At 39.8% G+C, this 12847-nt stretch overlaps 1 protein-coding gene across 1 annotated transcript; it reads left to right on the forward strand.

The window, feature by feature from the left end:
* Positions 1-2233: 2233 nt before the first annotated feature.
* gpa33a (glycoprotein A33 (transmembrane), paralog a) lies at positions 2234-12609 on the forward strand. Its single transcript, XM_084095860.1, has 7 exons — positions 2234-2617; positions 4137-4303; positions 4418-4631; positions 5043-5207; positions 10643-10759; positions 10856-10985; positions 11056-12609. Exons 1-7 carry the CDS (start codon positions 2563-2565, stop codon positions 11498-11500), a joined length of 1293 nt encoding a protein of 430 aa, XP_083951986.1. The 5' UTR covers positions 2234-2562; the 3' UTR covers positions 11501-12609.
* Positions 12610-12847: the final 238 nt, after the last annotated feature.

Consider the following 12847-nt stretch of genomic DNA (forward strand, 5'->3'; position numbering starts at 1 on the left):
AGCATGCCATCAACTCCCATTCATTTTGGCGTCACTTTGACAGCGAATAACTTTACATCTGAGGCGTTTAAAGACTCCATTTGTCCATTGTTTATTTCTAAAGAAACACAAAAATGTATAAAAGGCTCCATTAGCTTGTATCTTACGTTAGTGGAGCGGCTAAGTGCTTATGTTTGGCAGAATCGTTCAGTTTATGATACAAGCGTGAAAATTGTCATGAGCAGTCTCCATGGGTCACTTGACAAGAAAATTGTCCGAGCCACTTGAAATTTCAAAATGGCGGCCATTTTTCAAGATGGCCGACACCTTAGTGGAGCAGTTAAGTGATATAGTGGTTTATTTGGTGATACAAGCATGAAAATTGGCATGAGCAGTCTCTGTGGGTCACTTGACAATAAGCCACCTACAGCTACTTGAAATTTCAAGATGGCGGCCATTTTTCAAGATGGCCACCACCTTAGTGGAGCAATTAGGCTTAAGAAATCATTTAGTTGGTGATACAAGCATGAAAATTGCCATGAGCCTAATTGCTCCACTAAGGTGGTGGCCATCTTGAAAAATGGCCGCCATCTTGAAATTTCAAGTGGCTCGGACAATGTTCTTGTCAAGTGACCCATGGAGACTGCTCATGACAATTTTCACGCTTGTATCATAAACTAAACGATTATATCACTTAGCCGCTCCACTACGTTATGGCCACGTAGAAGCAGTTTTTGTAAAAATAGGCTAACGATTGCGTCATAACCACGCGACTGTCTGTCGCACAGTAGAGAGATTACCGTATGGACAGGAGGAGAAGCTTGCGGGCAATCGGGGGGACGTGGAGGCAAAATGACAAAATAATTAATCAGAATACTTAGCAAGAGTGTCTCCTACTCCAGCTCATGGACAGCTCCTACTCACACTCTCCGTCTCTGTGAGATCCGGAAGGGAATGATTCAGATTTCTCTCGGCACAGCTGCTAGAAGACAGACGGGTTGCTCACGGCACATCTACGTCGTCGAGCTCAGTGTGAGTCTGCGCAGTCGCTCAGCCATCAGGAAGAAGAGCTTCTAACTGACTTCACTTTTCTCTGTTGAATCCAGTGGGGTCGCTGTGTCCAGTTTATATACTGTCTATGCGTAATACACACGTGCGCCGTCAGCGTTTCACAGATTCACGTTTTTGAAGTTTACACAGAGATGATCACGTTTTTTTTTTTTTAAATTCACCACTTTCACCTTGGATCCTGTTTCAAAGTTTGCGTTCTCGAGCTCCAAAACACTGTTGTGTAAATGAACGTCCAGGACACATTACAAGTTTTTGTTTTCTGTGAGAACTTCCACATCTCGCCTTGACACAGACCCTGTGTTCGATATCAGCACAAGCCGTCCCTGATCACATCCCTGTCCCGCTAATAGAAGTGGGCATTCGCATTCTCAAATGTGTGTGTGTGTGTGTCACATTCGCTTGTTTTATTCCAAGTTTAGATGATGTGTGAGTGAATCATAAAGCAGCAATAAAACCGGACCCTAACTATTCATTACATTATTTTCTATACTTTTTTCTAAATTTCAACTAATATTGTGTATATAATAGTAAACACTGACTCAGGTGATATAAAGGGTCATGTTATTCGTGTCTTATAGATTGGTGACTGCCCATGTAAAAGTGATTCTGACCTTCAGCCACCAGAGGACGCTGTTGAGTTGCTCCTGAGTAATGCAGATCAGCTGAGCGGCGTTGATTGGTCCAATAACTCAAATGAGGATTTACTATCACGTGATCAAGCCATTGGCTTGTGTTTGAGAGTCTGTGGAGTGTATGTGAGTTTACCAACTTAACACTATTTTGGGACAAATTTGTACCAAAACCTGATAAAATCTCCAAAAACCTCCTTTAAGGACGTCCTCATTTGTATATCTGTTATAAAAATAAGGTAATTAAATGTAAAAATGCAGAAAGTTTTGTGTGATGGGGTGTGTGTGTGTGTGTGTGTGTGTGTGTGTGTGTGTGTGTGTGTGTGTGTGTGTGTGTGTGTGTGTGTGTGTGTGTGTGTGTGTGTGTGTGTGTGTGTGTTGGGTAGGTCTAGTGTGAGTGGAGAGAATGTACAGTATAAAAACCATTACGTCTATGGAGAGTCCCCATTTAGATAGCTAAGTAAACGTGTGTGTGTGTGTGTGTGTGTGTGTGTGTGTGTGTGTGTGTGTGTGTGTGTGTGTGTGTGTGTTGCCACTCCCTCATCATATTCTTCTTGTCAAACCAGTTTCTCTGGATCTGATGCAAATCAGTGTGTTTTTCAGTAAAATGGCGAGAAATGAGTTTCCAAGTTCACAAACAACATCTAACACTGATTCCACTCGACAGAAGTCGTTACTTTATTGAATTGTGTTTAAGTAGAGTTGTTTCCTTCCTCCGCAGCGCTGTGGTGTGTGTGGCTTCTCTAACATGAAACCGTGAGACACACAGAGACATATAAAGGCATCAGGCAAGCTGAGACTCGACGCGGGGCGGGACTTCACCTGAGTTTCAGTGTCTCCAACATCTCCAGTTCCTCCACACCTGAGACTGCGACTGCGAGCGATGGCGGGAACACTGGGAACACTGGGAACACTGGGCATCTGTCTGCTGTTCAGCGGTGAGTGAGCTTTCACTGTTTCCGTCTGTGAATGTGTGTGTTTCTTTACTCGTGCATCAGTCGATCCAGATTCATGTCCAGTAGAGCTTCAGTCACACAACCAGTAGCATTAGCATGAAGAGTCGTGTCGGACTGGTTGTGTTGGGCTGGTTGTGTCGGGCTGGTTGTGTCGGGCTGGTTGTGTTGGGCTGGTTCCTCTTCATGCGCTTCTTAATGGAATATAATAATAAAAGCTCATAATTAGTCAATCAATCTCTTCCAGAATACAGTGTGAGCCGGTAGTTGTTCAACAGTAGTTCCACAGAACAGCAACTCTTTCCCCTGAGCCAACGCCCAAACGAACCCTTCACACACTCTCACACACACACACACACACTCTTCACATCTCACCTGTTCCTCCGAGAGCAGAGCCGAACTCTAGAGCCGCTGAAGTCTCCTGTTGCTCAGATGTTCCATCGAGTGAGAGACTCGGAGAAGGAGATCTCCCCAGTATCTGTGTGTGTGTGTGTGTTATTATCTCAGCCTGTGTGTGTGTGTGTGTGTGTGTGTGTGTGTGTGTGTGTGTTATTATCTCAGCCTATGTGTGTGTGTGTGTGTGTTATTATCTCAGCCTGTCCTCATGATCTACACTCGTTCGTCAGCTTGTCATTTGTGTCTGAGTGGATTTAGGATAAACATCTGAGACAAAGATAACACTAACATGAATATAAGGAGAACTCCATTACGTCTCGTGATATGTGGAGTAACAACATTTGAGCTGTAAAAAATTTAATTAATTTACATACTTTTTCGTCATAACTTTAGCCTCAGGCCGTTCCCGTCAGAGGGTTTGGAGTAATTAAGGTGTTTTTATGTTTCTGAAAGAGTCTCTTCTGCTCTCCAAAGCTGTGTTTATTTGATCAAAGAATACAGTGAAATATTATTATAATGTAAATCATCTGTTCTCTATGTGAATATACAGTAAAGTGTAATTTATTCCTGTGATCAAAGCTGATGTTCAGCATCATTACTCCAGTCTTCAGTGTCACATGATCCTTCAGAAATCACTCTAATATGAGGATCTGATGATCAAGAAACATTTATGATTATTATCTGTGTTTAAAACAGTTCATATCTTTGTTGAAACCGTCATACATTTTATTTTTCAGAATTCTTTGATAATAGAAAGATCAAAAGAACAGCATTTATTTGTAAAAGAAAAAAAAAACTTTTGTAACAAAATTTATAAATGTCTTTGCTAACACTTTTGTGATTATGCAATGGATCCTTAATGAATAAAAGTACTAAAAAAATTAATGACCACAAACTTTTGAACGGTAATATATATATATATTACAGTTTCCACAAAAATATTAGGAAGTAAAAGGTTTTCAGCATTGAAAACGGTAGTGTGTGTCTGTGTGTGTTTGTGTGTGTGTTATATGTAATAGTTTGTCTTATATAGAGGTGTGTGAATCTGATGTTTGTGCAGTGTTAAATGTAAACTCACTGTAGTTCATCAAGTGTGTGTGTTTCACAGGAGTGCGGCTCACTTCTTCAGCCATTAGTGTGACTACCCCAGCTAAAGAAATTAAGATTGCCAGAGGTGAAGATGCGACGATTCCCTGCACATTTGCAGTACAGCCAACGGGCAATAACGTCCAGATCACGTGGACCGCAGTCGCAGATGTGGCGGGAGATCCAGCGGTACGGAAACACACTTCAGCTTCATCCAGACCTCATTCCAGACCTCATGTCCTGTGTGTCCTGTGTGTTCATGTTGTGAACTCTTTTTTTTTTTTTTTTTTTTTTTTTTTACAGATCAAAATCCTCACTTTCAGCAGTCTCGGTTCAGTTAAGGTGCAGACGAAATATAAAGGCAGGGCGAATCTATTACAAGACATCCCGAGCGGGAAAGCCAATCTGCAGCTCCTGAAGGTCACCAACACCGACACACGCGTCTACGAGTGTGGAGTCGAGAACCTGAGCAATGAAGAGGACGGTGGGTCTGCCACAGCCAAACTCATCGTCTTGGGTAAGACACACACACTCTCACACACACACACACACACACACACACTCAGATCTTCTGGACACTTCGGAGAGATTTTAAAACAAGTCTAATAGCGTCTTGACGTCTGAAACAAGGAAAAATATGGGCTGTCAATGAAAGTTTAATAGACGTCTAAACCATTGCCCAAGAATAGGCTAATTATTTAATTTCATTTACCGAATTGATGACTAGTCTATTCTTGGACGATGTTTTTTTGATTGTTTTATTTCGTCTTTGCGTTGTCTTGATTATGGCATATTGTTTATTGATGTTATTGTACTGTATACTGCATTATCATATTGTTTCTATTTTACTTAAATTGTATTTATTTAAAATAAATGTTAGATTGCACACAGCTATATGTGATGGTACCGTGACCCTGTTGTGTTCCAGTGCCTCCATCGCCGCCCGTCTGCAAGATCGAAGGGAAGACGGAATACTTTCAGGACATCAAACTGACCTGCGCCTCGGCGGAGGGAACGCCGACACCGACCTACAAGTGGCAGAGATACGACACCAGCAACAATCCTCAGCCGAACCCGCCCAAGGCCACTGACGGTACGTGTGTGTGTGAGGTCAAGCTTAAATATGTAGTTCACCCTAAAATTACTCTCCCTCGAGTCACCCTAGGTGTATATGACACTCTTCTTTCAGCCGAACACAATCAGTTATATAAAAACTGTCCCGGCTCTTCCAAGCTTTATAATGGCAACAAACTCAAGCTCCTCCCACATTTCTCTTTAAATATTCTCGTTTTAGACTTTTAATTCGTGACTGGTGTTTTGCCCTTTCCTCTGCGCTTCCGTGTTTGTCATTACGTCATGCATCGGGTCAAGTGTTACTCTGTCACCGTAAATCAATGCGTAGAGCCGTCTGCTACTTTTATGATGGATAGATGCACTTTTATGACGGACAGATGCACTTTTATGATGGATAGATGCACTTTTATGACGGACAGATGCACTTTTATGATGGATAGATGCACTTTTATGACGAACAGATGCACTTTTATGATGGATAGATGCACTTTTATGACGGACAGATGCGCTTTTATGACGGACAGATGCGCTTTTATGATGGATAGATGCACTTTTATGATGGATAGATGCACTTTTATGATGGATAGATGCACTTTTATGATGGATAGATGCACTTTTATGATGGATAGATGCACTTATGTCGGATAGATGCACTTTTATGATGGATAGATGCACTTTTATGATGGATAGATGCACTTTTATGATGGATAGATGCACTTTTATGATGGATAGATGCACTTTTATGATGGATAGATGCACTTTTATGATGGACAGATGCACTTTTATGATGGATAGATGCACTTTTATGATGGATAGATGCACTTATGTCGGATAGATGCACTTTTATGATGGACAGATGCACTTTTATGATGGATAGATGCACTTTTATGATGGATAGATGCACTTTTATGATGGATAGATGCACTTATGTCGGATAGATGCACTTTTATGATGGATAGATGCACTTTTATGATGGATAGATACACTTATGTCAGATAGATGCACTTTTATGATGGACAGATGCACTTTTATGATGGACAGATGCACTTATGTCGGATAGATGCACTTTTATGATGGATAGATGCACTTATGTCGGATAGATGCACTTTTATGATGGATAGATACACTTTTATGATGGACAGATGTACTTATGTCGGATAGATGCGATTTTATGATGGATAGATGCACTTATGTCGGATAGATGCACTTTTATGATGGATAGATGCACTTTTATGATGGATAGATTCACTTATGTCGGATAGATGCACTTTTATGACGGACAGATGCACTTTTATGATGGATAGATGCACTTTTATGATGGATAGATGCACTTTTATGATGGATAGATGCGCTTTTATGATGGATAGATGCACTTATGTTAGATAGATGCACTTTTTTGATGGATAGATGCACTTTTATGATGGATAGATGCACTTTTATGATGGATAGATGCACTTATGTCGGATAGATGCACTTTTATGATGGATAGATACACTTATGTCGGACAGATGCACTTTTATGATGGACAGATGCACTTTTATGATGGACAGATGCACTTTTATGATGGATAGATGCACTTTTATGATGGATAGATACACTTTTATGATGGATAGATACACTTATGTCGGATAGATGCACTTTTATGATGGATAGATGCACTTTTATGATGGATAGATGCACTTATGTCGGATAGATGCACTTTTATGATGGATAGATGCACTTTTATGATGGATAGATACACTTTTATGATGGATAGATGCACTTATGTCGGATAGATGCACTTTTATGAAGGACAGATGCACTTTTATGATGGATAGATGCACTTTTATGACGGACAGATGCACTTTTATGATGGATAGATGCACTTTTATGATGGATAGATGCGCTTTTATGATGGACAGATGCACTTTTATGATGGATGGGATGCACTTTTATGATGGACAGATGCACTTTTATGATGGACAGATGCACTTATGTCGGATAGATGCACTTTTATGATGGATAGATACACTTTTATGATGGACAGATGTACTTATGTCGGATAGATGCGATTTTATGATGGATAGATGCACTTATGTCGGATAGATGCACTTATGTCGGATAGATGCACTTTTATGATGGATAGATGCACTTTTATGATGGATAGATTCACTTATGTCGGATAGATGCACTTTTATGACGGACAGATGCACTTTTATGATGGATAGATGCACTTTTATGACGGACAGATGCACTTTTATGATGGATAGATGCACTTTTATGATGGATAGATGCACTTTTATGATGGATAGATGCGCTTTTATGATGGATAGATGCACTTATGTTAGATAGATGCACTTATGTTAGATAGATGCACTTTTTTGATGGATAGATGCACTTTTATGATGGATAGATGCACTTATGTCGGATAGATGCACTTTTATGATGGATGGATGCACTTTTATGATGGATAGATGCACTTTTATGACGGACAGATGCACTTTTATGATGGATAGATGCACTTTTATGATGGATAGATGCACTTTTATGATGGATAGATGCGCTTTTATGATGGATAGATGCACTTATGTTAGATAGATGCACTTATGTTAGATAGATGCACTTTTTTGATGGATAGATGCACTTTTATGATGGATAGATGCACTTATGTCGGATAGATGCACTTTTATGATGGATAGATGCACTTATGTTAGATAGATGCACTTTTTTGATGGATGGATGCACTTTTATGATGGATAGATGCACTTTTATGATGGATAGATGCACTTTTATGATGATAGATGCACTTATGTCGGATAGATGCACTTTTATGATGGATAGATACACTTATGTCGGATAGATGCACTTTTATGATGGACAGATGCACTTTTATGATGGACAGATGCACTTTTATGATGGATAGATGCACTTTTATGATGGATAGATGCACTTATGTCGGATAGATGCACTTTTATGATGGACAGATGCACTTTTATGATGGATAGATACACTTATGTCGGATAGATGCACTTTTATGATGGATAGATGCACTTTTATGATGGATAGATACACTTTTATGATGGATAGATGCACTTTTATGATGGATAGATACACTTTTATGATGGATAGATACACTTATGTCGGATAGATGCACTTTTATGATGGATAGATGCACTTATGTCGGATAGATGCACTTTTATGATGGATAGATGCACTTTTATGATGGATAGATACACTTTTATGATGGATAGATACACTTATGTCGGATAGATGCACTTTTATGATGGATAGATACACTTTTATGATGGACAGATGTACTTATGTCGGATAGATGCACTTTTATGATGGATAGATGCACTTATGTCGGATAGATGCACTTTTATGATGGATAGATGCACTTATGTCGGATAGATGCACTTTTATGATGGATAGATGCACTTTTATGATGGATAGATTCACTTATGTCGGATAGATGCACTTTTATGAAGGACAGATGCACTTTTATGATGGATAGATGCACTTTTATGACGGACAGATGCACTTTTATGATGGATAGATGCACTTTTATGAAGGACAGATGCACTTTTATGATGGATAGATGCACTTTTATGATGGATAGATGCGCTTTTATGATGGATAGATGCACTTATGTTAGATAGATGCACTTTTATGATGGATAGATGCACTTTTATGATGGATAGATGCACTTATGTCGGATAGATGCACTTTTATGATGGATAGATGCACTTTTATGATGGATAGATGCACTTATGTCGGATAGATGCACTTTTATGATGGATAGATACACTTATGTCGGATAGATGCACTTTTATGATGGACAGATGCACTTTTATGATGGACAGATGCACTTTTATGATGGATAGATGCACTTTTATGATGGATAGATGCACATGTCGGATAGATGCACTTTTATGATGGACAGATGCACTTTTATGATGGATAGATACACTTATGTCGGATAGATGCACTTTTATGATGGATAGATACACTTTTATGATGGATAGATACACTTATGTCGGATAGATGCACTTTTATGATGGATAGATGCACTTTTATGATGGATAGATGCACTTATGTCGGATAGATGCACTTTTATGATGGATAGATGCACTTTTATGATGGATAGATACACTTTTATGATGGATAGATACACTTATGTCGGATAGATGCACTTTTATGATGGATAGATGCACTTTTATGATGGATAGATGCACTTATATCGGATAGATGCACTTTTATGATGGATAGATGCACTTTTATGATGGATAGATGCACTTTTATGATGGATAGATACACTTATGTCAGATAGATGCACTTTTATGATGGACAGATGCACTTTTATGATGGATAGATACACTTATGTCGGATAGATGCACTTTTATGATGGATAGATACACTTTTATGATGGACAGATGTACTTATGTCGGATAGATGCACTTTTATGATGGATAGATGCACTTATGTCGGATAGATGCACTTTTATGATGGATAGATGCACTTATGTCGGATAGATGCACTTTTATGATGGATAGATGCACTTTTATGATGGATAGATTCACTTATGTCGGATAGATGCACTTTTATGATGGATAGATGCACTTTTATGATGGATAGATGCACTTTTATGATGGACAGATGTACTTATGTCGGATAGATGCACTTTTATGATGGATAGATGCACTTATATCGGATAGATGCACTTTTATGATGGATAGATGCACTTTTATGATGGATAGATGCACTTTTATGATGGATAGATACACTTATGTCAGATAGATGCACTTTTATGATGGACAGATGCACTTTTATGATGGATAGATACACTTATGTCGGATAGATGCACTTTTATGATGGATACACTTTTATGATGGACAGATGTACTTATGTCGGATAGATGCACTTTTATGATGGATAGATGCACTTATGTCGGATAGATGCACTTTTATGATGGATAGATGCACTTATGTCGGATAGATGCACTTTTATGATGGATAGATTCACTTATGTCGGATAGATGCACTTTTATGATGGATAGATGCACTTTTATGATGGATAGATGCACTTTTATGATGGATAGATGCACTTTTATGATGGACAGATGTACTTATGTCGGATAGATGCACTTTTATGATGGATAGATGCACTTATGTCGGATAGATGCACTTTTATGATGGATAGATGCACTTTTATGATGGATAGATTCACTTATGTCGGATAGATGCACTTTTATGATGGATAGATGCAAGTTTATGAACTTAAAAAGGTGCCCATTCACTGCCATTATAAAGCTTGGAAGAGTCAGGACATTTTTTAATAATTATAACACTGATTGTATTCGTCTGAAAGAAGAATGTCATATACACCTAAGATGGCTGGAGGGAGAGTAAATCATGGACTATCCCTTTAAACCATGTTTTCCTGCATCACATATGTGTGTGTGTCGTCTCTCCTTAGTAAACGGAGCTTTGTCCCTCTTCAATATTACCAAAGAAACATCCGGTTTCTTCATCTGCACGTCCTCCAATGAAATCAGGTCTGCAACGTGTAATCTGACCCTGGCCGTCATGCCACGTAAGAACAGCAGCTTTTCCCGAAGACCTGATCAGCCGTGACTATAGTCCTGACTAACTAACCCAGCTGTTCTCTGTGTGTCTTAACCCCGGCTAGCGTCCATGAGCATGGCGTCGATCGGCGGGATCGTCGGAGCCGCTGTGGGCGTATTGGTTGTCATCGGGATCATCTGCATCTGCTGCTATTGCTGTCGGAGGAGGGAGAAGCCTGAGGAGTACGCCATGGGGTACGACAGCACAACACCAACATCTCACCAGCGCCGCGCGGATGCTAACCTTTATTCCTCTGTTCGACAGGACTCCTGAAGGAGGAGAGTTCATAGACAAGGATCCTGAGGGGAAAGAAGACGGTCCGGAAGAACTCGTCAGCTACGAGGAAGAGCGCCGCGTGAAGAGCGCCAACAGACTTGATGTGCCGGACGACCGTAGCGAGAGGAGCTACGACCGGCGCAGCGACTACACCGACCGACGAGACGATCCCAGCGACCGGCGCGAGCGCTACGATCGAGATGACCGTAATGATGACCGCCGTGACCGCGACCGCTACAGTGATCGCAACGACCGCTACGATGACCGCCGTGACCGCGACCGCTACGATGACCGCCGTGACCGCGACCGCTACGATGACCGGCGAGGCCGTGACGATGACCACTACGACAGCGACCGCTACTCCGAGCGCTACGACAGCCGCGACAGACCTCCTAGCGTTCCGCCCAATAAACCCAGAGACCCGAGAATCTGAGGTCAGCAGACGCTGATTCATTCCTCAGCCACGAGAGTACAATCATTACTAAACATTCATGATCTGGTTCATCATAATTATGACATTAAAATATTCATATTTAGACAAAGTCGGAATTGACACACTAAGTCAAGTTTTAGATTAAGATTTGCCAAAGCATTGCAACCACAAAAGTTTATCCTCATATTCTGAATATTAGATTTGATAGAATAAAGTGCTTTAATGAATCCAGTCGACACACACTCCTGTTGCGGGCGTGTAGTCCAGTGTGTGTCCTGATGATGGACGAGGCTGATGTGTGTGTAGTCTGACTTCACTGCTGGTCACGTGTTCTGAAAGGCCATTACTGTATTGATGTCTGCGTTTCTAAGCCCCTCGTCTCATATTTAAGCGGCTTTCTGTATTTTTACGACTCTTTGTGTGTCTGTTGATGTTTCATCTGGGTTTTCCTTGAATTTATGTCTTCTTAACCTCTTAATATTCATATAGTAAATATTGGTGAATCTTTTTTCAGCCGTTGCTTTCCTTTTGTATTGTTTCAAGAGAAAACATTGAAGCTTGTGTTGGTGGAGTAACCGGTTCCTCCAGAGTTCCTCTGATCTAACATTCATCCGTCGTACAGTGTCGAACTGTGAATCTGAACTGCAGTGGTCAGATGTGAGTTTAAAATGTTAGTAAATGTTATTAGTCTTAAACATCATAGAGAATACCATGCATTTTCTTTTTTATGATTTTTTTATTTTATTGTATTGATCGATTTGTACATTATACTGTATGTTCTGATATTGTTTCCCATGTTGTATATTTTCTAAGATGTTATATAACATTATTAAAGCCATGTTTTTACTCCAGTGAATGTTTCTCAGTGTGATGGTATTTTGGAGATCTGACTATCCAATACTGAAGTGATCTGTAAGAAAGCACAATATTATTTACAAATTGCAACCACTTCAAAAAGTTTATCTTCAAATTATTTTTATTAACAGTTTTAAAGTTATATTAACAGACACAAAGCACATTAACACACGAGAAAAAAAAGGGTCTGGATTGCCTAGTCAGCAAATATATGCAAGAAAATTATTGAGAAAATAAACATAAATTACAATATTCACAATTGTTTTATAATTCAGTTAATTCACCACAGGAGAAGAAAATAAATGTTAAACTTCCAGAAGTCTCAAGAGAGGTCTCCATGTGTCTTCAAATCTTTTTTATGAGCAGAACTCCCCAAAATGTAACTGTTCCATTTGGATAATATAAAGCATCTCATTTAGCCATCTCCGGAAACAAGGGGCCTGTGAAGTTTTCCAATTGAGGAGTATTACTTTTTTGGCTGCAATCAAGCCT

Source organism: Abramis brama (genome assembly GCF_963993115.1).
Source record: "Abramis brama genome assembly, chromosome: 2".
In the NCBI taxonomy this organism is placed as follows: Eukaryota; Metazoa; Chordata; class Actinopteri; order Cypriniformes; family Leuciscidae; genus Abramis; species Abramis brama.